Raw genomic sequence first — 26,041 nt, 5'->3', positions numbered from 1 at the left:
GAATCCCCAGAAGTGGGATTGCTGGACCATATGGTAGTTTGATTTTTATTTTTTTTGAGGAATAACCCAAATTTATTGAACACCTACTCTGTTCAATAGTAGGTCCTGAGTACTGGGTATACGGCGAGAGGCGGAGTCTCTGCCCTCATAGAGGCTCTGCCTTATTAGCACCAAATAAATATACCACTGGAAAGTGTAAGTGTTAGGGAAGAGAAATTGCTGGTGCTGTAAGAGTACATCACAGGGAACCTGATTTAGACAGTACGAAGTGTTCTGTGGTGGGCTTTTGGCTTCCAAGCATAATGAAGACTTGGCCCCTGCTCTCAGTCTGCTTCTAGTTCAGGGGATGAGCTGTGGCAGAGCACAGACCCTCTAGGGAGGAAACGGGGAGGGTCCGTTCCACTCTAGTGGGGGAAGGCCTCCTGGAGGGAAGTGACCCAGAGGGTAGGGTAGCTGGAGATGAAGAGAGGGCAGGGCATGCCAGGCTAAAGGAAGTCTGGGCAAAGGTGCAGAGGTAGGGGACTGCAGGATCCCTCTGAAGAGGGGCAGAGAGCCCAGTGCGGTTTATGGGGTGGGGAAGCTGGGGCTGAGTAAGAGACCCTGAGGAAAGGCGGGAGAGGTAGGCTGGGAGCTAGTCATGGAGGATCTGCAGACATCTCTTCTAAAAGTAATCAGGGCACTCAACGTTTTGGGGATTATCTCCAAATTCTGAGAAGGGGTGGGGACATTTGAGGGCTGGATTGGAGGGGAAGGAATCTGGGGACAAGAAGTATAGTTCGGAGGTACTCCCAGCACACTCTCGGTGTCTTTCTGGACAGTCTGCACTGGTGCTGGAGGGACACAAAGGTGGACATGATGCCAAAGGGACCTCTGGGAGAAAGGCTGGGGTTGTCCAGACCAATCAGCACAGTAAGAGCTGTGGTGGGAGTATGAGGGGTCTGGAGTGGAGCGGGAGCTGCCGGCAGGCCTGTGCCCCGCCAAAGAGGACAAGTCTGAGCAGAGTCTTGGGCCATGTCCAACTGGGCAAGTGGCTTTACCCACCCCAAGAGTGGGGGCAAGGGCACGGGCAGGGAGAACCCAGCCTCCGTTCTGGCTGTCCTCCATTGTCTTGCATCCTTTTATTGATACACGGCTTGTTTAAAACTCATGTAATTAGTAACTTGGCTCTGGGAAGAAATTTAAGCATTTTTTTTTCTGTTCTATTAAAAACAGACTGCCAAATTAGTTTTCTCAAGGCCCCCATCCTGTATTTACCTGAGCCAGGGGGCAACAATCTCAGATGTCATTTCCTGGTGGGTGCCCTTGGATGGAGACCTCAGCCTCCACGGGGGCTGTGATGGAAGCCCCTGACGGGTGGAAGGGGCCCCTTCCTTCCTGCCCCCTCCCTGTGTTCCCAGAATGTGGAGCGAGGATGCCAATCTGGGATCTTCACAGGACAAATGCTCTTTCTCAGCTCCCAAAGCTCTAGAGCTTGTGGGTCCTTTTGTGAAGGTAGAAACTACATTTTAACCAATTAGGCTGATAACATCTCTGTTTTGTTCTAGACTAATAAAAGCTCCATTAGGTCTAATAGACTCGAGATGTCTATCATTGAACGAATAAATTTTAAAAATACATTGAGGGCCATGGGGGCGAGTGTGTTACGATGTGGATTCCTGTGCCTTCCACACATACTCACTAATACGAGCGTACACGCACTACCCAGCATGCATGCGTGAGCGCGCACACACCCAGGTGTGCACGGACCCTCGGCTCTGTCGCGTTCTCCCTAGCTGGAACGGAGTCTCATAAACTCAGAGCATTCTCATCCCCGATCGTCACTGTGGGAGACTCTCTTACCCCCTTAGCCAGAAGGTAGGACCCTTGTGAAATTACACAGTTCTCAAGGTGCCAGTGGATGAGCCAAATTCTCCATGAAACTTTTTGGTGAAGACTGATTTCGACTAAAGCCTAGGGCTCCTGCTTTAGCCACATTCAACTCTATACCCAGCCAGATACACCACATAGTCCGCTTGATGAACAGATTTCAACTTCCTGGTCCATCCAGCAGTTTGGGGAGATGTGTATCTTCAAGTTTAGCAGCCTGGCGTTCTTTCTCTCCTCCTTTCCTTCTTCCTTGTTTTTTTTTTTTTTTTTTTTTTAAGTTTTTAAGGCAGTCTTGTAGAAGTAGACCATAATAATGCACTCTTCTTAATTGTCCAGTTTGGTGAGTTTTGACCAATGCACCCTCATGTACCCACCGCCATCATCAAGAAATAGAACCTTTCCATCCCCCTGAGAAGTTCCTTCTTTGTCGCCACTTTGCAGTCAGTCCCAGCCCCACCCTCAGCCAGAGGCAACCGCCGGCCCGCTCCCGTCACTGTAGCTTGGTTTTGCCTGTTCTAGAACTTCACATACGTGGAGTCCTGCGGCACATACCCTTGAGCGTCTGGCTTCCCTCGCTCGGCGTGGTGTTCCCGAGATTCCCCTGTGCAGCTGCGCATGTCAGTAGCTCATCCCTCTTGTCACTGAGCGGTCGTCCGCTGTACAGTTTATCCGTTCACCTGCTGAGGGCTTGTGCATTGTCCCCAGTTCGGGGTTCGGATGGATAAAGCTCGCAGTCTTTGTTTTATAGACAATGCCCCTTAGCAAGCATTCCAAGACATCCTAGGCGTTTGATAATTATTAATGAATCCAGTTTTGACTTTTGTATTTGCAACGTATTGTCATGTTTCTAAATGTTTAGTGTACTTCTAAATTCCAGAGAGAGGCGTTCCAAAAGCTTGTTGAAAGCCAGTTCCGGGACTTTTGAACAGTTTTCCACAGAAAACACTCAGTCCTTCAAGAAGCCTATACTGAGGCCTGTCCTTGGTGATCAGGGTAAAAAGGGCCCCTACCCTTGGGTGTTCACGGCGCAGCGGGGGACACAGCTGGGACCTCAGACGGTATAGTTCTCTGGGGAGCTGTAAGACCCCTGTGGGAGCCCCGGAGCAGGACATGGCTTTTCGGAGGCAGGGTTTGGTCTGAGTCAGAGCTGTGGTATTTCCACTCAGAAGCGGGCACCAGGTGGAATGGGCGGTTAGAACTACAGAGCGTGTCTGGACCAAAAACAGGCAACTCCAAATGTAATGACGCTATGTAGACCGTTGGCCAAACAGAATAGCAGCCGAGGGCCACATTCAGTCTCAGGGCCACTGGTTTCCACCGTGTTTTAAGTGGTAGCTCTGTCCGGACCCACTTAGCACAGTGTGGCTGAAGTCTGGTTGATAAGAGAGACCTGACCACCCTCTGTAACCGAATCTTTGGGAAAATTCATTACTCCCCTCCTACTGGGTACAACGTATGCCTGGTCATCCCGGCCAGTATGGCTGTGCGCAGGACTTTTATAAGCCAGGAAGTATCTGTGATTAGAATCACAGCTTTATTGTAGGAGCAACCCAGGGCCTTTAGGACCAACTGGTAGAACTCCATCTGTTTCACAAGCAAGGAAAGAAAGGCCTCTGGACCTTCGAGGGTCCACCAGCTCTATTTATAAAATACGGGCGGGTCTCTGCTGAGTCGTATCTTCTATTAGCGATCTTCTGAGCACCGATTCTTTCACTTGGCTCAAGCACCACGGCGCTGTCACCTTTACCCTCATTAATTGTGTTTTCTCCATGGCTGCAGACTATACTTGGCCCTAGCCAGGTATCCTTCAACATTTTCTGCGCTCCCACCATGCACCTGTTGCAAAGGTTTTTTAAATAACCAGCAGGTAACACTTTGGAGAGCTTTCTAAATGTCAGGATGATTCAAATGTTTCTCATCTGTTAACTCCACAGCCCCATGAGGTATGTGGATGCTATTATCAGCCCCATTTTACAGGTGAGGAAATGAAGCACAGAGAGGTTAAGTAACTTGACCCAGCTAACAAAACTGGTAAGCGATGGAGCCAGGATTAGACCCCAGGCAGCCTGAGTCCAAAGCCTATACTCTTTCTTGGTTTTTTTCCAGCTTTACTGAGGCATAATTGACCAATAAAAATTGTGTATATTGAAGGTGTACAACATGATTTAATGCACATATACAGTGAAATGATCACTGCAGCTAAGCTAATTAACACATCCATCACCTTACCTAGTTGCCACTTTGTTTCTAATTGTTTGTAATTTGTATTAACTTTATGCAGCATGAAAATAATGTATTTGCAAAAACAGTAATGTTGATGAAAACATGAACAGTACCTACCCCCAGATTCATGAAGATTAAATAAATTAATGTCTGTACACTGATGAGAACGTTGCCTCAGTAAGCAGATTATTAGCATTAGCCGTTGTTATTCTTATTGTCTGTAACTTTCCAATTTTGATCAGCCTTATACTTAAAGCAGAATTATGCATGGCCCTCTTTACAAGTTGGTCATAGAGTTTCCTATCATTAATAATGTACTGAGTTACACGATCTTAAATAACTTGTAATGTACTCACAAGTTCAGTAAGCAAAGCCACTAGGTTACTTGAGTTTATGAGCAATGATCTGATAGCAGAAGATCATGTGTATAAACACGTAGCGTTCTCTTAGAAATTCTTGTGTGGGGGCGCCTGGGTGGCACAGTCGTTAAGCATCTGCCTTCGGCTCAGGGCGTGATCCCGGCGTTCTGGGATCGAGCCCCACATCAGGCTCCTCTGCTGGGAGCCTGCTTCTTCCTCTCCCACCCACCCTGCTTGTGTTCCCTCTCTCACTGCCTGTCTCTCTCTGTCAAATAAATAAATAAAATAAAATCTTTTTTAAAAAAAAAGAAATTCTTGTGTGAGAAAATTCATATATGTTACCATCAATGAATTTCACTGCAATTGTCTGTTTTGTTCTTTCTCCACCCTTGGTCAGCTCCTAGATCTTTCCCCACTGGAAGATAAGAATGGGTTAGGCAGGTAAGGCTCAAGAATCTTTTATCCCAAATGGACAACAGTAAAAGGAAGAATCTGACCACTGCTTCACTTGTTTCCTGTGAGGGCGCTGCTTCTGACTCAGGGGCTGTTGTTGCTGTTGTCATTGTTGTTTTAATTGGAAGCACTTTGTCAAGAATAGATCTCTTGGGACATGTGAAACTAACATAATGTTCTATGTCAATTATATTTCCATTTTTAAAAGCCTTGAATAAAGAATATCTCTTACAAAAGTCCAGGGCAAAGCCCATACTCTTAACCATCTCTTGTGCAAGAATGAGGAAGACATGGTCCCTGCGGTTAAAGAATTTATGATCCAGTGACAGAGACCGGTACATCCATCTGATTGTAATACACTGTGTAAAGCATAAGCCAAGGGCTTGGGGGGCTCAGAAGAGGGAGCAATTGAGTCCACCTACAGCAGGGGTTGGGGTCCGGGAGATAGAAATAATAATGAAGTTTATATTTATTGAAAGTTTACTCAGTCTTAACATTAAATTGAGCACATTGAGAGCATTTTCTCATGTAAACCCTCAATAGCTCAATTTTACAGATGAGAAAAGTGGGGTGTAGGGAAGTTAAATAACATGGAAGTGAATCAAAGTCCAGGTATTTTGAAGAAGGACAAGGATTTAGGCTGGACTTCTTGGTCCTACCCCAGAGGGGCGGGGCTCACCAAGGCTAAGGTCCAGCATGACCAAAGATGGGGGATCTTTCATACATTTAAAAATCCGCCTTCAAATAAGCAGATTTAAATTCCATGTTTCCTCAGTTCTTTGATGCACCATCTAACCATCTATTGGTAACTTTTTAGAATAAAAAGGAGCTACTTTAGATGTGTTTAGACCAACAGTAACATAGATCTATCTGTGCCATTCCACGCTTTGGTGTTCGGTCTAGAGTAGTGGTCCTCACACCACCAGGCATCGCCAATTAGCTGGGCCTCTTTTTAAAAAAAGTGCAGACCACCAAGCCCAGCCTCAGGGATTCCGATTCTGTGCTTCTAGGGAGAATCCGCAGGTCTAACCTTTGGCAAGCGCCTTATTGAGTCTAAGACCTTACTTTGAGAGTCAATGATCTGTAGGTCCTTGTGAGTCACTGTTTTCTTTCATCAGGCAGACTAACTAATATCATTGAATTAAATCACTTCTTTAAAATCAGCTAGAACTTTTTGGTAGCTAAGTACTTGGTGCCTATCTTATATCGTGAAGCTTTAAGAATTGAGCAGACCTATTCAGCCTTAAAAAGAAAGGAAATTCTGACAAATTCTACAGCATGGATGGATTTTGAGGACATGGTGCTGAATGAAATAAGCCAGTCACAGAAAGACAAATACTGTACAATTGCAGTAACAGGAGGTACCTAGAGTAGTCAAATTCATAAAGACAACATAGAGTGCTGGTTGCCAGGGCTGGGGGAGGGAGGAGTGGGAAGTTAATGTTTAATGGGTACTTAGTTTCAGTTTGGGAAGATGAAGAGTTCTGTAGACAGATGGCGGTGATCGCGCAACAACGTGAATGTGCTTAATGCCAACAAATTGTGCACTTTAAAAATGGTTAAAGTGGGGGGCACCTGGGTGGCTAGTCAGTTAAGCGTCCGACTCTTGATTTTGGCTCAGGTCTTGATCTCAGGGTTGTGAGATCGAGCCCCTCATTGGGCTTGGTGCTCCATGGGGAGTCCCGCTGCCCCTCCTCCCCCTCTAAAATAAATAAATCTTTTTAAAAAATGGTTAAAATGGTAACATACTAATAACAACAATAACTGTGTATGAAAAAAAATGAGCAGACCAACCTCTTCCCGCTGTGATAATTCTTTGCTTTCCCCTGGGACACTTGATTTCTTCACCTTTGATTATACTCCCTAACGTGTCACAAATAATCCTTTATACCTGCTCAATGACAAAGAGAACACAGTTCTACCCACCTTTACTTCTTAAACCTTAAGTTCTCCTGGTTACTTTAAAGCAAGAAAATATGGCCATGTGGCCATTCCTCCAGAGATGAGTAATGGCCTCACAGTAAACTTGTATCTGGCAGCTCTGTTCCCACACACTTTTTATTTCAATGAAGCATTAGAGTGACATCTTTTAAAAAGACATTTAAAGTAACTATTAGTGACCCAAATTTAAGTGAAAGTTTAAATATGGGACCTACCACTCAACCCGGGTGGTTCTTGGAGGAAGAGATTCGTGTCTCTGTGGCTGAATTTGCACATGTGCGGGCAGTGACAGTGATGAGGGTGCCAAGTGTCTTCCGGCACTGATTCTAAGAGAATTTCTGATGTGGGGAAAACTATTCACCAATCATGATTCTTGGTAGCAAACCAAAGAAGCTGATTCTGATATAAGTAGAGAAGGAAATTTTCAGAAAATCAAGTTGTTCACAGAATTAATGGATAGGTTGGAAAGCTAGTCTCAAAAACTAGTTTAGGAAGCCACCACCACTGGACTCTCAATTCAGCACCCCGCCATGAGGAAATTCTCATTTTCGGGGCACCTGGGTGGCTCAGTCAGTTAAGCATCTGCCTTCGGCTCAGATCATGGTCCCGGAGTCCTGGAGTGGAGCCTCTTGTCTGGCTCCCTGCTCAGGAGGGAGTCTGCTTCTCCCTCTCCCTCTCCTCCTCCCCCCTATAGTTCTCTCTCTCTCTCTCTCTAATAAATAAATAAAATCAAGGAAGGAAGGAAGGAAGGAAGGAAGGAAGGAAGGAAGGAAGGAAGGAAGGAAGGAAGGAAGGAAGAAAAAAAAGAAAAGAAAAGAAAGAAATTAATTCTCATTTTCACTGTGACTTTGCATCATTCCCCCAAGATTCAACACCCCCGTCTGGTAGAAGGAGATGATTCTCTGGTTCTAGGTCACCTGTCTGTACCCCAGCCCGGCAATGAGTGGGGTAAGGGACTGTCTGCTACACCTTCAGTGTCTAGGGCCCACATGGGACCCCTCGCCCAATAGGAAGGGTGTTCAGCAAAGTCAACTCGTGTCCACTCCAGCGTCCACACGCAGGTCCTTCTGGTGTCAGTTCTAAAACATCTTCCTGCCTCCCAGGGCACCGCGGCCCCATTCATCTGCTGAGGATCTCCTACCCTGGGTCTGGGGCTATCTGACTGACCCAAATCAGTCTGGAACAACAGAAGCACCTTGGGGGAGGCAGCTTGTTCTGGTCCTGCCGGGACAGAACTCCGAGTGAAATCTGGACTCTGAATCTTGACACACTGCCGCGCGACCCTGTGCTGCAGGTCTTTGATTTTCTTCTGTTCTCTCCTGACTGCTGATCGTGATGAAAATAAACTCTGGCCCACGTTCTGACAACTACCTTTGCCCTCCTTGTCCCCAAGGAATCAGGGAGTGCCACCGTGAGACAGAATAGAGAAGTGAAAAGTGTGCACGGGAAACACACAAACGTGTAATGACGGTAAACAGCACGTCCAGGGCCGTGCTTTCCTCTGGGGAATGTGCTCGGGGAGGAGTCCGCAGGGGGCGTTGTCATTTTGCGCTCTTTCGTTTTCTTTCTTAAAATTGTGTCTAAATCCTCTTGTTCTTCAACCACTTCCCTTACACCTGTTCTTCAAATTTATGGAAAATTTAGTCCATCGACCCCCTTTATTTTTGAAAATAGGTCGTTCTCTAGATGCTTTCTTGTCTAGCTTGGAACTCTCAGAGTTAATCAGTATTCCAAAATTAGTGTGAATATTTTTGTATTTGTGCTGTTGTATGTATCTATTGGCTCTTGAGTATTGCTTTGGTTTTTTTTTTTAACATTTTCTGTGAATGTTATCATGCTGGGCACGTCCTTTTGAAACTGACTTTTGCTCACCAGTCTTTTGGAGATTTGCCTGTGTTGACAAGTGAAAATCTAACTCATCCTCACTGCTGTATGGGATTTTGTTATATAAATAAAGTACACTTAAGTTCTTTAAAGCATCGGAGGCAAATAAGGCCAAGGGTCGAAATTTATTAAAGTTATATGATGGGTATATCAGCATCCATCATATTATTTTCTAGACCTTTATGTGTGTTTGGAAGTTCTCAAAATCTAAAAAAAGGGGTGATAGGACTAAAGTAGAAGTCAGGAAAGGTACCATCTCGGCTCTAATTGGGCTGCGCCGAGACTGAGCCCAGAGCTAATCAGACCGAGATTAAGAATAAACCTTGTGGGACTGGTCCTCTCTTGTTTGCTGTTCGCGGGCCTCCGCGTCCCCAAGGGGAGGCCCGAAACAGGCCTTGACCATGGCCCACGAGGAGTGTTTATGGGGCTTCGTGATTTGAACGTATTGGCACGCGGCCAAAGCAAACTAAACAACCTGTTGTGGGCCTGGCCATTTTTAAAAAGAAATTGGCAAGAGACCGTTTCACACAATGGGTGAGACATGATTTTTTAAAAATATTTACAACTTACTTAAGATATAAATAGTTCAAATGATAAATATTGGTCTCAGTTTTGGGGCAGGCCAACATTTGGCCTCCTTGACACTTAAAAACTGAGGATAAGAGAAGACAATTCCTCTTTTGTTGTGCTTACTGGGCAACCCCATGGGACCCCTGAGCGACCCCTGGGTTTTCTTCCTTCTCCACCTCCGCTACTTTCAGAAAAGCAAGGCTTTGGCAGAAGGGAGAGCTTTTGACCCAGGGCCTATGGTTGCACATAGCTATCGATCAAATCTGCCATCAGTCCCAAGGACTGTACCAGGTGAAATAAGAGACTAGCGGGGACTAAATGAAATCACAGATCGGGAAGTAAGTGACACCCAGTCAGAATGACCATGAGCGCCTTTTCAGGCCCTGTTTCTTCCCAGGGAAGGGCTCCTGGCATCCTCAGCATTAACTCCCGAATGCATCCAGCCCCGGCGGGCTCATCTGAAGTGATTTTCAGGCCATGAAGCCTCCACTGCGACCTTGGAGGTGGCGCTCTGCCCCCGGCAGCCGCCAGCGCCCCAGCGCGTCCCCAGCCCTGAGCAGTCAGCCCCACTGACGTGCCCTTCTCTCCACTAGGCTATGACTTCTGCCAGGTCCTGCAGTGGTTCGCGGAGCGTGTCGACAGGATCATCCTGCTCTTCGACGCTCACAAACTGGACATCTCAGACGAGTTCTCGGAGGCCATCAAGGCCTTCCGGGGCCAGGATGACAAGATCCGCGTGGTGCTGAATAAGGCCGACCAAGTGGACACGCAGCAGCTGATGCGCGTCTACGGGGCCCTCATGTGGTCCCTGGGCAAGGTCATCAACACACCCGAGGTGCTCCGCGTCTACATCGGCTCCTTCTGGGCACAGCCCCTACAGAACACTGACAACCGCCGCCTCTTCGAGGCCGAGGCCCAGGACCTCTTCAGAGACATCCAGAGCCTTCCCCAGAAGGCGGCCGTGCGCAAACTCAACGACCTCATCAAGCGAGCGAGGCTGGCCAAGGTGAGCCAAGGAGGCACCCTGGGCAACTGGGGACCCTTCCCGCGCTCTCCTCTCTGAGGGAAGGTGGGGGTGGGGGAGGCTCCCTTCCAGGCGCCCTAGGGAATGGAACGTGGAAGAGGTTAACAAGAGAGCCTCAAGACCAGTATGCCTGATTCTGGCTCCTTCTCTGTGATCTTAGGCAGATGATTCAACCTTTCCAAACCTGTTTTCCAGTCGGTAAAATGGAGCTAGTAAGAGCACGTCATAGGATGCTTGTGAGGACTCAGTGTGACCTTGCTTGCAGGGCACACAGGGAGGGATCGATGCACTCGCCACCTGGAAGCTGCTATTATCTTAGGACAAGGGGAACGTAACCAGCTGAGCCAGAGAGGTGGCATTGGTGGGACCAGTAGGGTGCTGAGATGCCACCACTAGTCACCCTGAGCCTAAGGCACAGAACCCAATATCCGATGTCACTGCCTGGAGCCAGAGTCGCGCTAGGAGGAAGGCTGGTTCAGCCTGACACACCGAGCACGCTGCTTTGGGGACACGGCGCGTCCGCACGCTGGTGGGTGCCTGCAAGCAAGCCCGCTGTGGCTCTGGGCTCTGCCAACCTCGTAGCTGAGCCTTATGGCAGCCCCAGGGGTGCGTACCTGACAGGGTGAGTGGTCATCTGCTTGCCATCCTCAAGTGCTGTCGTTAGTTCTGCCACATCTCTGAAGACGGAAAAGCGCATGATTCCTCTAAGAAAAACTGTAGGAAAAAAATGGTTCTTTAAGGGCTGTGTGCACCTATCATCAAATCCTCTATTCCTCTAATGCTGGAAGTGCCCCCAGAGTTTGTCTAATGTCAGCGATCATCAGAAGCACCCAGGAGCTTTAGCCAATGTAAATTCCTGGGCCCTCCCCTGGAGTTGCTGATTGGTGTGTGTGCCTGTCAGTGTGTGTAGATGTGAGTGCGTGCGTGCGTGCGTAAAGCTCCCCAGGTGATTCTGATCATCAGTCACGCTTGGAAGCCGCCAGTCTATCCACTCCCTAATTTTAGGAGGATGAGGTAGAATAAGCAATCCCTCCAGGGTCACCTAATCCACAAGTAACAAAATTGGACGAAAAGACAGCACTCTGGCTCTCAGCCTAGCCCCGTGCCTTGTCGTGTCAGCTAAAACCCTTCCGAGGGCCTGCCTTGCCAAATCCACTGGCACCCTGGTCGGGAAGGGAGGGCAGCGTATTTCCCCTTCATCTTCTGGTGGCGAAGAAACCATGTCCCCTCCCTTATCCTCTTGCACAGAGAGTGACTTCTGGTCTGGCCTTGGAGTCCAGCAGGCCAGCCTTCTGGAACCCACCACCACTTTGCCTCATTGCAGCCCCGCTCGCTCAGCACCAGGGCCAGGCCTGGGAGCCTCGCTGGTGGAGGAGGAGGCTCCAAACCCCCCATTACGGAATGAGGAGCTATGTGCTGAATGCGGTGTGGACACCATGCTCTGAGCAGGGGGCCTGGCCAGGGGAGGCAGGGAGGGCTTCACTGAGGCTGTCTGCTGGACAGGCCATTGGCCTCACACCTCCCCATCCCCGCCCAGCAGCCTCCGTCTTTGTGCCGGTGTGTTCACGCAGCAGCATCTCTCCTGTATCCAGAGAGACGAGGGCGCCTGAGTGGCTCAGTCAGTTAAGCGTCTGCCTTTGGCTCGGGTCATGCTGGGACCGAACGCTGCATCGGGCTCCTTGCTCAGCGGGGATCCTGCTTCTCCCTCTGCCTTCTGCTCCCCCCGCTTGTGCGCACGCGCTCTCTCTCTCTCTCTGACAAATAAATAAATAAAATCTTAAAAACAAACAAAGAGACACCTGGCGGCATCTGTCTCTGGCCCCACAGATAGGACCTCCATCTGCTCTCTTGCCCTCTGCTCACCCTCCATCCCGGTGCGTGCTCACACATACTCCTGTCTCGCTCAGTTCATCCGCAGTCACTGCACCCCTGTGACGTACGGTTCTTTGTCCTATCTTCCTGGTCCAGGCTGGTTCCTCTCTGGAGCTACATCCATTTTTATTACCTTTCTACGAGGTGGTCGTGCTAACCAGTTTGTAAATCCACTTATTTGCAGCTTTCCTGAAGTGACTTCTCTCGTGCGCTAGTCCTGGGCCTAACGCTTGGTGGCAGGAAGTCTGCCTTTGCCCCTTTCGTAGCCCCTTGGTGTGTGGTATTTCTCCTCTTCAGCTGATACTCCTGCACTTACGCTTCAGGGTCCACGACACCCCGTGTTGTTCTATAAGCAAGATGGTGAATCCTGTGCTAGCCTTTGTAGATTTCAAGATTGTTTTGGAACTATTTATAAATGCCCATGGACGTTTCTACTTTACCAGTCACTGCTGAAGCCTAGTGACTCAAGGCGCAGCTGTATTTGGTCATGGAAATAAGTAAAGAGCAGAGAGTTCACTGGGAGTGCCAAGCGCCTTGGGACTTCTCTGCCCTCCTTGAGCGTCAGGCCCCGGAACGGATGGACCAGCGTGGCCACAGAATGCTGCTCTGTCCTGGCACTAGGAATAATGAAAGCCCTTGTGTCAATGCAGGGGGCGGTCAACTTGCTGAGCTTACTTCTAGGAAAAAAGCTTGTCTTTTTTTTTTTTTTTTTTTTTCCTTCCTAAGAATAGTATCTGGCTTGTTCCTTTTCATAAAGGAACATGTTTAAAGTATGGATGTTTCCAGCCTGGGCTTCTCAGTGCCAGGGCGCTCCCGGGGCAGTACCGTCCTGCGCAGGGGGACAGGAAACAGAGGCTCGGGTGGAGAAGGAGCAGAACTCAGCACAGTGGCCTTAGCTGCTAACCAGTGTCATGTGCTTTACACCAGCTGCGACATTACGGCCATTTGTGAACTTGTTGTTGCTTAAACGGACAAAGAGTCACCCGAGTTTTTCTCTTTGCGGTGTTCATATTGCATGAAGATGCTCTTTGATTTTGGCATATTGATCTTTATTTCTCTTGATCCAGTTTTGCTTTTGCAAGCCAACCCTTACTGAGGGTCTATAGTGTTCCGGAAGCTCTATGATGTGTATTTCATCTGATCCGGTCCATAACTGCACAAAGTTGGGCATTAGCTTCGTTTCTCATGCAAGGGAACTGAAGCTCAGAGAGGTGAAGCAACTTGCCCAAGGCCTCACAGCCTATGAGTTGCAAAATATAAATTCAAGCCTTCATTAGTTTGACTCCTTGGTCTGGAGAGCACGCACCTGAAATGCAGAACGGACAACATCTATGCCTTCTCGCTCTTGCTTTTTGCGTTCACCTGTCATTCTGGGTATTCTATGAAATTGTTTATCCATAGGAACGCCGCAAAGTTTAGAGATTGATCAAGCTGCCATTGAAAACATGCAAAGGGTAAGTTTTTAGATGTCACCTAAGAGGTGTCAGATCGAGTTGGGGCGTGGAGCACCTTAATTAGGCAGGATTCACGTCCCATCCAGAAGTAAAGCAAGTGTGTCGTGTCGCTAATATCCTGCCAGGTTCTGCAGTGATCAATGACACTTTAATAATTGAAAAATGGCACTCTTACCAAAGATCTCTTGAAATTTAATGATTTCCCTGCTTTTTCTATTTTTATATGTATTATTCACAACTCTCTATTTCAAGGAACAAGAAACCTTTAGAGTGGTTTTTTGGTTAACCTCAAAGATCGCATCCTAATGATATCAGTAGGCGTCCTTTTTGAAGACTGTTTACAATCTAAGGAGCTAATCAAGGTTCATTTCATGATTCTTTAGGCAATTCTGGGAAAGCTCAAAAAAGTGTTTAGAAAATGTAATTTCGTTTTATTCAGCTATCATTAAAATAGCCAAATTGAAGAAATTAGGCTCTTACAAACCAACCCCAAAATAAGAGTACTTAATGGAATAAGTGAACAAAAATAAAGAGTGAGGACTCCACCCTCTCTGAACATTGCCCAAGAGCAGGAAAGTTTCCCACCCCTTTAGCGATCTTCACTCAACAAGAAATGAGTCAACATTTGAGGAAGGAACAGCTAAAAATGAGAAAGAAAAGGAGAGGTCGGTGGTTTCCAGCGTCCCCCCTCGGTCTGTGGCATTCGGTTTTGTCTTCATAGCGTGTTCTCCACCAGTCACGTGTAACGCGCAGAGCCTTGCTTTCCGGTCTGTCTGCACCGCCAATTCCTTCCGTGGAGAAGTTAGATGTTTTGAAATTCACCAAGTGGACCCAGGCTGAGGTGTGAGGACCCTTCTTCAGCGGCTGATGATGCCCCGCTATTGCTTAGCCCGCCGAGGGGCCTTTAAAAATAGCTCAGTCCACTGTGGATATGTGTGTCAGTATTCGCACCCATGTAGGGAAGCCCGTCTCTTTGAAGGCTGCCCTCACAGGAGTGGGTGGGCCCCCATGAGTCCCCCAGAGCTGTTCAGAATCACATGCTGTGGGTGCCAGCTTTGATTTCAACAGAACAAACCCCTGCTTGAGGGGGAGCCAGTGAGCTGCTCTTCTCTGCCTCTGATAATCTCACAGGCTTACTACCCCACAGTTCCACCTTTTGGGTCTCTACTTCATTAACTGATTTTTTTTTATATATATCATCATAAACCCACTTTTAAAATGCGCTGATCCCCGGATGTTAAATGCTCGGTACAAGCTTCTAGCTGGGCCTCCACAGATGCAGGTCTCCAACAGGTTGTGTTCACTTGCAGATGAGGCGGCATAGGGTAGAACCATGTTCCCCCAGCCCGAATCCCCCCATACTGCTCCCCAATATCCAAGTTCCATGAGGATTTCCACTCCTACTGACCATGAGCCCTGGAAGCTTCCAGCACTCGCTGCCTGGGGCTGCCCTCCCCGCCCAGGGTAGATACATCCAGTATCACTCTGAGTACATGCTTCTTCGCCTTGGATATGTATGAACACTTGTCACCGGACACGGGTAATGAGATTGTAGCACAACGTGTATGTGAACTGGATATAAATTCATGTTCATTTAAAGGGAAGGACGTCTCTTTCTGCTCATCGTGTTATTAGCCCAGAGACAAACTGACACTGTGATGCATTTGACCTAGCTCGAATCATCAGCACGGGATGAGCTGGGGCTTTCCCAGTTTTTTTACGAGAGAAAGGGTGAATTGAACGAGGTAAGAATATTCGAAAGCCCCCAGGATTCAACGTCATACTTGCGAATGAAGCGCTTGGGCCCGGATTCATCATATTACTATTCAAATGCATTCAGTAAGAACTAACCAACCACAAGCCTTCTCTGGCATTACTAACCCTCCGACTGGGGGTCTTTGGCCATTAGGCAATAACAAGTAACATTTTTACTAGTATGTCCAAATCCGTGATCTCTTTTGATTCTCATACTAACAACCCTGTGAGGTAAGAGCTGTCATTTCCAGTTAGCGCGTGAGTAGGCCGAGGTGGGGAACTCGAGTCGCCTAGCGTTGCCCAGCAAGGGGCAGTGGTGGCAGGGCCTGACCCCGGCCTTCCAGAGCCGGGTCTCATCAGGCCTCCCCCTTCTCCCCTTTCTCTTCCCTCTTGTCTTTCCTATCTCCCTTCTCGATTAGTTTTCTCTCACTATAAAGAACAAAAGGCCTTTCTTAGACTGTGTCCACCTCCTTTCCTGGGGACCATTGCCTGGTCTGGCCCTCAGTCCTGTGTTTATCGGGAAAAAGTTCTTTGACGCAGAAGGGCAGGCGTGTGCCTCCAGGCTGTCCCCTCTGCTTACCAAGAGTCTTTAGAATTACAAGGTGCCATCCTGCCAGAAGATTGCCATCTTTACCCACATCCTACGTGGTGTTCATAGTGGCGTGTGCCAAAATATATGGATTTTTTGTGTATGGGGAAGGAGACTCTAAATGACTTTCCCACAGCGTCCCTGGGACTTAGGGACAATCAAAACCCACCAAGTCACAGTTTTCCACACTGTTTTTCTATAGAACCCAGTTCATTTTCAGTTCCAGATTTTCAACAACTTTAGTAAGATTTTTTAATGCCTACCCACAGAAAGCAATTAACTCTGTAAGGACAGGAATGAGGCAGTTGAGTGCTAGTGACAGCTGTGCACCTCCTGACTGGCAGTGTGACCTTGAGTAAGTCATATGAATTTCCTGGAACTGGGGGTTCAATTAGATACAGGGGGTCCCTTCCAGATGTAATGTTCCATGATTCTAAGGATTATAATTTACCTTGTAACTTGATAAGCTTCTTAAAGGCAGGGCCCATACATCGTATCTGACCCTAGGTTATTGCCAGGATGCCCATGGAAGGGCAGGAGGGGGTGGCCATGCAGGGGCAGCACAACAGGTGACTCCCACAAAACAAGCTGGTGGAACTTTCTGGAAGTGGAGGTTGAGGCTGATTGTAGCCTGCAGCATGAGCAGGATACCTGAGTGTCAGACCCAGATAATGTCAGGCAAGAGGGAGGGAGGAAGGAATTGAGGCCCAGCTTCTGTCGGGGCACCAGAGGCCTGGTGTCCAAGGGCAGCCCACCATCCAGCAGTCTTGGTCTTCAGCCAAAGAACACCATGAGGGCTGAGATGAGGGAGCAGGTGCCAGGCCACGGGTGGAGATCTGTGGCAGGTGAAATTACCTGCAGGCAGGCCAGGTAAAGCAGGCCCCTGGACACCAGGCAGTGTTCAGAAACCCGGAGCCAATCCTAGTGCGTCCGGGGCCTGTGTGGGGAGTCAGCCTTCCCTGAGTACAAGCCTGGCAACTCGAAGAGTCCACATTACTAGGTAGTGAGGCAGTCTTGGGGAGCCCTGCAAGGTCTGGCAGCTGCCCCAGGCCGGGGCTCTGGGGGTGGTTCAGTAAAAACCCCTGAAGATAGGAGACTAAGCAGCTTGGGAATTCCTGCTTCAGTTGGGGCTGGCTCCAGTGCAAGGCAGGCCTGAGCATGGAACAGAGAGGGAGCCACAGGCCCAGTCCAGAAGTTCCAGGAGGACCTGGAAATGACGCAAGGACAGCTAGTGGCTGCTGGCTCTCCCGATTAAGTATGGCAGCCCCTCCAAGTCCTTCGGAGTGATACAGTGCCCTCCCCCAGCCCCACCAAACCAAGCCAGGCATTCACTGTCCAGATTACCAGTCTTACCACTTACTCATCATATCCGCGGGAATGCAGTTGAAGTCCGACACTCTAAATAAAGGATTCCCAAATGTGAGGTCTCTCTTTCTCAAAGAATCATTTAAATAATTTAAGTTGTTTTATTTTGAAAAATAGGTAAATAAATGTCCTAGTGCCAGAGAGGTCTTGGCACGTCCCTCCCCGTTTGCACCTGCGGCGGCAGCCAGGCAGCACAGTGCGTGCTTCTGTCAGATGAGCTCTGTGTAGATGGGAACGTCCGCATTGTCTGGTCTGAGCCTGTCAGCATTTACGTTACGCACTTATTTTAGGTTTCAGATCTTAGCAGAATGTTCCGGGCTGCGCCCAGTGCGTCCGTATGCAGAGGCCCTCAGCTGAGGTAGAGGATGTCTCTGCTTACCCCCTTTATTCAATCGCCGTTCTTCCACAAGATTATAGAAGTCTGTTTTCTTTCATAGAGGAGCTTCCGTAGCTGCCTAGTCATTTTCTTGCTGTCATCACTGTTCTGTTTTTCTTCCATTCCCGTTTTATTTTCTTGACTTCTAAATGACTCTATAGAATTCTGGCGTACAAAGAGAACTTTTGTAATGAGCATTTCTTCACGTCCGAAAGTTGGAAATCAGCAGAAGAGTGGAAATGGCGAGGAAGGCGGTGACACAGCCGAGCAGGCAGGGCTCACCACCCCTCGGGGGACAGTCCCGGGCCTGCGACCACCAGCTGATCAGGGTTTCTGGAGCTTCCCCTGTGTGTACCGGGGGTCCCTCTCCCAGAGGGAGCTTCTGCCGTTCAGCCTGGTCCCACGCAGCTGGTCTTGTGCACAAAGGACTTCAGTGCCATCTATAGAGATCCTGGGGTTCGAACTCTCCACGGGGAGGTTACAGGAATTTTCCTCTCCCTGTTCACTGGGCACAGATTTCCATGCAGATTAGCCGCTTACATCAGATCAGCCATTTGCATCAGGCTCCATTTTCGTTTCCTGGTGCTCCCGGGCACTAGCCCTGCTGAAACTTAGGTCTTCTGGTTAATCACCAGAACTCAGGTCTTTCCACCCAGGCCCCACCCACCCCACTCGCTCCCTGCACAGACTCGGAATGGCCACTCAGAGGCCCAACTCAGTGCCAGAGCCCTTGCCCAAGTCAGTCGCCCCACCCCATCCCCAGCCATGCACCACCGGCCAACTTCCAAAGCAGGGAGGTCCTGGCACTGTTGTGGCCTCTGGTCTCCCAGAACTTCCATCAGCTCCACAGGAGGTTAGCAGAGCCTCATTCTAATCGTCCATTGGCTCCTGGCCTCCACAACAGTCTGCCTTCCCTACCTTTGGAGATGTGTCAAGCCATATACATGGCACCCCAAATACGGCCCACAGTGTGTTACCTCCATACCGCCGTCCACACTGTCCACTCTCCTGGACGGCCACAGCCTCCCTCACATCCTCCCTGTCTTCAGGGCGCAACTCAGGTGTCACCTCTTCCTGGCCCTTCCCTCCCATAGCCTTTTTCTGTCACTGTCCACTCCCCCTCCTGGTCCTAGTTGGTGGGGATTTCTCTGCTCACTTTCCCTTGGTGGTCTCAACCATCCCTGTGGCTCTGGCCACCACCTCTGCTCCAGCTCTCAAACCCAACACCCAGGCCAGCTCTCCCCGGAGCTCGGACTCGGGCGGGGGGCGGGAGGTGTGTGGCCTCTTTCCAGGCACCCGTAGACAGCACCTCTGGGGCTCCTTCATGTACCTCACATTCTACCTGCCCAGAAGCAGGTTTGTAATGTACCCCCAGCCCCCCAGCCCCCTGACCCTCACCCTTCTGTCCTGAGAGCCATGGTCCTGCATGGGCACCTGTTACATGTTATGACACATTTAAGATGCTGTCCTGTCTATCTTTCTGGTGCAGTTCTAAATAGCATGTCCTTACTGACGTATACCCTTTCAGGTACATGCCTACATTATCAGCCACCTGAAGAGGGAGATGCCGAGTGTATTCGGAAAGGAAAACAAGAAGAGAGAGCTTATCAGCAGATTGCCAGAAATCTACCTTCAGCTGCAGCGAGAATACCAGATTTCTGCCGGGGACTTCCCAGAAGTCAAGGCAATGCAGGTACTGGGAGCCCACTGTAGCGTCATGGGCAGGTAATAGGCAACGCCACCTTGTCTGGCTGGTTGCTGGGTACACATGACGGTTTCATCGTTTAGGATAGAGAACACGGGTCGCCTGGGTGGCTTAGTCACTTAAGCGTCCAACACTTGATTTTGGCTCAGGTCGTGATCTCAGGCTCATGAGATCAAACCCCACATTAGGCTCTGCGCTGGGTGTGGAGCCCACTTAAGATTCTCTCTCTCCCCCTCCCCCCTCTTGAAAAAAAAAAGGATAGAGAACACAATGAATGCATCTTCCTAATGGTGATCCACGATGCCAGTCTTCTGCGAATAAAGCAGATTGCCGACCTCCCCAAAACCTTTAACCAAAAAGGGACACATTTCAAGAAGTAAATTTATACAATGGAATATTACTCAGCCTTCAAAAAGAATGAATCTTGCCATTTGTAATGACGTGGATGGAATTAGAGGACATTATGCTAAGTGAAATAAGTCCATCAGAGAAAGACAAATAGATTATTTCACTCATGTGGAATTTAAGAAACAAAACAGATGAACATAGGGGAAAGGAGGAAAAATAAAATAGAAACAGAGAGGGAGGCAAACCATAAGACTCGTAACTCTAGGAAACAAACTGAGGGTTGTTGCAGGGGAGGGGAGGGTGGGGGGATGGGGTAACTGGGTGACGGGCATTAAGGAGAGCACTTGATGTAATGAGCACTGGGTGTTACATGCAACCAATGAATCACTAAATTCTACCCCTGAAACTAATAATATACTACATGTTAACTAAATTGAATTTAAATAAAAAATTAAAATAAATGTGTAAAAAAAAAAGTAAGTTTAGGTCACATGAAAAAATCAGGTGAGCGGGCCTCTTAGGCTGTGTTCAAAGTTGTTTTGTCATTAAGTGACATCTGTTTTTTGGAATCCCAGAACCTTAAGGGAATTAGAGCTGGCAGTGACCTTGGAGGTCACCTCAGGCGGCCTCCCCAAGCCCGCAGCACCAGGCCCTGTGGGAGTACATGCCCAGTAGTGCTCAGAGCCCTGCTCAGAGTCCGTGGGGCTCTCTGGGCCTTACTGGGCACAGCAACTTGTGCTCGCTGAACATGTTGCCTACAGGTTGGCATTGGGCAACTTTGGGCCTGATTTTAGTCCCCCTGAGCCAGCCCCACATGAGCCAAACAGAAGCTGCAGTCAGCCACTCTGGCCTGTCCAGTGTATCTGTGTCTACCGCCCTGCTGTGGCATTAGTGACGCACGTCCGTGCCGACCATGTCTTCCCAGCAAGGCCGCTGCCCCACCGGCTCCTCACAGAGCCACACTGAGCATCTTTTTGTCCAGAGCAAGGACCCATCTGCACTGGAGGCCACCGTCCTCCTGGAAGGCAGGCCACACAAACTCAGATGCCTGTGGCTCGTGAGGCAGGCCAGGCAAAGAAAAACCATATCACCCGCTGATTCTTTCGTCTTCCCACGTTGCATGGAGATGGGGGTTCTGGGAAATAGGACTCTCCCAGGAGGAAAACCAGTCTGCAAGGACAGTGAAACTTGTGGGGGCCCACCCTGGGGGCTGGCTGGGGAGTCTGTGGAAGAGGCCGGACCTGCACGGTGGCCACTGCCTTGTGTTCCTGGGCCCGGACGGGTCCCGAGAAGCAGCAAATCTAGATTTGTATGTAAAGTCCCCTGGTTTTCACCTTGTAGCTCAAACGTTCAAAGAGTACTCCCTAGGCAGACAGAGCACCCTACAATTCCAGCCGCACCCTGGACACCTCCAGGTACCCACTTCTGCCCTGAGCCACAGAGGAGGACGGGGCTAGAGGAAGAGAGGTCGAGGACACGCAGCTGGAAGGGGGGTCGGCAAGCTGCCTGGCTCCGGAGGGCGTGGGAGGAGGAGAGGTGGGGCAGTGGAGGCAAGGATCCACGGGCCACAGGGGGAAACTTCGGCCTCAAGGAGTTTTGTGATGTAAACTTTCTATACAGGACACACTAACATAGGAGTGGGTCATACTTACTGTTGTGATGGCAGGGTCCAAGGTGGTAAGAGCATGTGGAATATATGATGTGCTCAGATACGACTTAGCTGGCTTCAAAATAAATCCAGAACATCTTTTTTCTTCCAGAAATGAAATAGGTATTCCTGTACTCAGAGGATGCATGGGGCCGGGGGTGGGGGTGGGGGGGGCGAGGCTTCTGATCACAGGCTAATTGGAGGGCTACTGGACCCCCAGAGCAGTGTTCCTGGGCAGGCCCACCTTCATGCCTGCACCCCATGACCAAACTGAGGGACAGCAGTTTTCTTGCATCCTTCAGACATTTTTTAAGGGAAATTGGTTCCTTGACTGCAATGAAAGCTGTGAATACAGTGCGCACTATGGCGTAATGGGGCTTCTGTGGCTCATTAGCCCAGGGAGCTACCGCAGTGCCTCACCCACGAGAAGGCGCCCCTCCCAAGACCCGAGGCACCCCTGAGCCCAGCAGGAAGCCACTGTAAGCCTCCTTTACAGGACTGCACACCTGTCCCCAGGTGAACTCCCATAACACAGGTAGCACCCCGTGACCAGAGCTTCTCATGGCCGTGTTAGCCTTGGCCCGGCCATGCCAGAGGAAGCCCAGGCCTCTCCGACCTGGGGCAGAGGGGCGGTCCCTGGGGAGGAAGACAAGGAAGCCATGGGCCCCTCTTCTAGCATCTCAGGAGAGGCCTTAGCACCGTCAGGAGTCCCCTGACGCCGAGCACTTGGAGCGAGCAGTGCCTCCCGACGGGTACCTCATTGGCCTGTGCTCGTTTACTCACCACGAAACACTCGTCAAGTGTACCGTGCCAGCCACTGTTCTAGGTCCCTGGGGTAAAGCTGTGAACAAACAGCCACATCCCTGCCCCTACAGAGCGTACGTTCTGGATTACAGTATCAGCCACTGTGACCGCGGCTGGCAATGAAGTTTCGGCAGCAAAGCCTGATGTTGGGACATCTTTGTTACACCACCGGTGCTGTTGTGCTTCAGTGAAAGTCATTTATTCATTCAGTGGCTCTCTCCCTCATGAGACCGCGTGAGGCCAGTGACCCATGCCTGTGCACCGCCATGTCCCCAGCACCTGGGATGTAGCCGGTGCCCAGTGAGCAGTTAGGTGAGCTCCGTGGTAAGTGCGTGTGTGATTATATCCGAGCAGGCTGGAGGGTAGTGAAGTTCTTGGACCCTGACCTCGCCCTGACACCCACACGGCTTATAGAGAGACCAGCACTTTTCAAAGCAAGTCCCTGGAAGCTGGAAGGGGATTCCTCCTTTGGAAGCTGTTCGGGCCCAGAACACACCACCCCAGTCCCTTCAGGACTCCCCAAGGAACGAAGCAGGCCTGGAGCTCATAGGGCATACTTACCATCACCTGATACTTCAGGCTAGTTTGCCGTCACCCAGGAAGCTTTGGGGGGCAGGGGTGATGGTGTGGGCCAGGACCTGTGTCTTCTCGGAATCTGAGGAACATCTGACGCCCCCTCCAACACAGGTGTTCAACCTCACATGGACTATGCCTGGGACAGCAGCAGGGACATAAGCTTGGAGATAACATTGTTAAGGAGCCTTGCACATCTCAGGGCCGCTCAGAGAGCCCCCCGATGCCCGCTTGAAGTGTCTGCCCTCCCCGTGCTCTCACAGACCGCGCTGGTTGGTGTGACGCAGCTGTAGCAGGGAGCTGAGTGTATTTTGAAGGCTTTTGGCCGGTGCTGGGAGAGGCCCGGGGCTTGCTGGTGAAGCAGCCTGTGTCTGCCCAGCCTCCTTTCAGGAGGGAATCTGACTTCGCACACGGAAGTGTCCAGACTGGAGAATGAGAACGCTAGCAAAGCCCCTTGGATCTGGGACTCAGTTTCCCACCGCAGAGAATGCGGCCCCCTCCGCTGACGGGTTGGCAGCGTTTCCACAGCAGAGGGCAGCAGAGCATCCTCACCTGCTTAGCCGGACTGTGAATCGGAAAACTGCTTCCGGGAATGCCGGGAGTGCATGGGCAAGAGAGAGGCCCGCAAAGACTGGGCTGAGAACTGACCTTTGTGCCTTGGGAGGGAGAAGTTCCAGGATCCCGGGCTTGGTGGCTTTGATGGATACAATTGTTGACAGGGCCAATCTTTAAACTCCCCAGTGTGTATTCATCCCAATACAAAGATGTCTTTTGGGAGCGAACTCGGCGGAGGGCAGGGATGGCAGTGGTTTAATTCGTGCCCCATACTCCCTGGTCAGGCCTTGGCGTGTGAGTGTAGGGTTTGTTTCCTCTGTGCCCTCCGGACAAGGGGTGGCTGCTGCTGTTACTTCCTGTCCACCCCTGGAAACATGTGGCCATTGCCCCTTGCCAGCTTTCCAGAGGTTTGCTGTCTGAATCCATGTACCCCGCAGGTGGGTGGAAAGTTCGGGCGGACACCGCCCTCACTCGTCTGCTTGGCCAGACACAGGGGCTTTGTGTGTGCTCGGAGCTCGGGCTCATTCATGAGGAGGGAGGTAGGTGTCTGTGCACCCGGGGGAATCCAGACTTGTTTACCCCAGCAGCACTCGGATTTTTGTGTAGGCTGCCTGCTCTCCTCCTGGGCTTTCTCCTCTCCATCCCCTGGCTGACGGAGCAAGTGGCAGTCGGAGCCCCAGTGTCAGCCACGTCGTTGAGTGCTGGTATCGGAGTGGCATGCAGGTGACCATGATCTGTCAGAGAGGACAGACGACACACAAACTGGAATGGGCTTAGAAACTGGGCCCGCAGCACCCTGCGGCTCTCAGCGGAGCACAGGCTGCCTGTGGTTCGAACCCTGCATGGTTGGAAGGGGTCAGAGTTTGCTGCTGAGAAGAGTGTTAGAGGTGCCTCTCGACAGACCCATCGAGCTGTTTAGCTTTTAGCTCTGTCCCTCCATCTGAAGCTCAGGGCTCCCCTTCTAAGGGAAGCACAGAATGTCTGCCCTGCTGACACCCTCTGACGCCGCAGTTTTGACTCTCCACTGGAGACACGTCCAACCACACGGGACAGAGTAAACGAAGAATGGCCCAGCTAGACAGTTCAATATTAAACAGCTCTGGAGAGTGAGGTTGTATAAAAATTATTATCAGGGAAAGATGTGATACATTTTTTCTTAAAATCGAAAGTTGTCAAACAGTGTGGTCTTACTTCAGTTAAAGTGTGGGGGGGGGTGCGCACGCGCACGTGTATACATGTGAACGCGCATCTATAAAAATGGCTAGAAATGTCTGCCCAAAGAAAGCGGAAGTTATTGCTGGGTGATGGAATTATAAGTGATTTAAATTTTTTATTTTGTCTATCAGTTTTTTCCCCAAATTTTTACAATAAAGATGTGATATTTATGACTGCACAAAATTTTACTTTTTTTCCCTAACTGCCCATCACATTACTTCTGCCCAGAATAGTCGGGTCTGAGTGAAACCTCTTCTACTCAAGGGTCTCCCTACGTCATCTCCAGAAAATTGCACACCCGGATGGCCCCTTGCTGGCCGCCTAGAATTTTCCTAACAGAAATATTTCACGTAAAGCCCATATAAAAGCTTCCATACCTGGAATTTTCTGCATTTATTTGGCAAAAGTGGTGTTGAAAACATTTTTCAAAGATCATAAACGGCCCCAGGTCACTCTCAGAATTCAGAAAAAGTTTATCTCTTGCAACGAACAGGTGCTTTCTTCCCTCATGCAGTGAGAGGGTGTGTCCCCCGCCACCCGGGCACCCCAGCCACGGCATCTGAGGAACAGTAGCTTTTCTCACCTTAGAATTCTGATGTAATGGTCCCCTTCCTCTCCCTCTTAATTACTTAGCTCTTCCCTTTCTAATGACTTTCTTCTATTTCATGTTATCATTTTTCCACTGGAAGCTAAGTCAAACCCTTTTTGAAAGTAAACAGGAATTTAAAGAACTAGAATGTTATCCCTCTTTTACAACAGAAGCTCCCTATGGGCAGAGACTGTGGCTCTTCATGGTTATATTATCCGCAGGCTCCAAAACAGGGCCTGGCAATAACAAATGGCCAGTAAATGTTGGATGGGTCAATGGATGAAGGATGGATGAAGGATGGATGGATGGATGGATGGATGGATGGATGGATGGATATGGATGGATGGATGGATGGATGGATGGATGGATGGATGGATGGATATGGATGGATGGATGGATGGATATGGATGGATGGATGGATGGATGGATGGATGGATGGATGGATATGGATGGATGGATGGATATGGATGGATGGATATGGATGGATGGATGGATGGATATGGATGGATGGATGGATGGATATGGATGGATGGATGAGTAACCAAGGAGAACCAAGGTAGGAAGGACTGTTTCTACAGAGCGACCCACAGAGCCTACGTGGCATCTACGGTTGGCTCCCGTCCGAGTCGGGCAACTGCTGTGTCCCAGGGCTCTCCTTGTGTTCCTGCCACTCTGTCTGCTGCTGGGCCACTTCCACTGGCAGGTGGAGCCGAGAGCTGCCCTGCCCGGGCTTGTGACACTCAGCCCTACTGGCTGGATTCCTACTCGCCCAACCCCATCCCTACTCTTCTCCCACTTAAACCAGTTTCAACTTTTATTTATTTATACCTTAAACGACATTTTTTTAAGTGATCCAAAAACAACGTCCTTAAA

General features: G+C 49.7%; 1 protein-coding gene across 1 annotated transcript in view; it reads left to right on the top strand.

The window, feature by feature from the left end:
- EHD4 (EH domain containing 4) overlaps window positions 1-26,041 on the top strand; it is a 77,360-nt gene that overhangs the window by 48,331 nt on the left and 2,988 nt on the right. The window contains exons 4-5 of the mRNA XM_026479950.4: window positions 9,890-10,302; window positions 19,260-19,424. Of these exons, the coding sequence (XP_026335735.1) occupies window positions 9,890-10,302; window positions 19,260-19,424 (578 nt within the window). The remainder of the gene's footprint in view (window positions 1-9,889; window positions 10,303-19,259; window positions 19,425-26,041) is intronic.

The sequence above is a fragment of the Ursus arctos genome, unplaced genomic scaffold (assembly GCF_023065955.2).
Source record: "Ursus arctos isolate Adak ecotype North America unplaced genomic scaffold, UrsArc2.0 scaffold_36, whole genome shotgun sequence".
Lineage (NCBI taxonomy): Eukaryota > Metazoa > Chordata > Mammalia > Carnivora > Ursidae > Ursus > Ursus arctos.
Note: the sequence above shows the minus strand (reverse complement) of the source record. Positions and strands in the feature narration are given on the sequence as shown.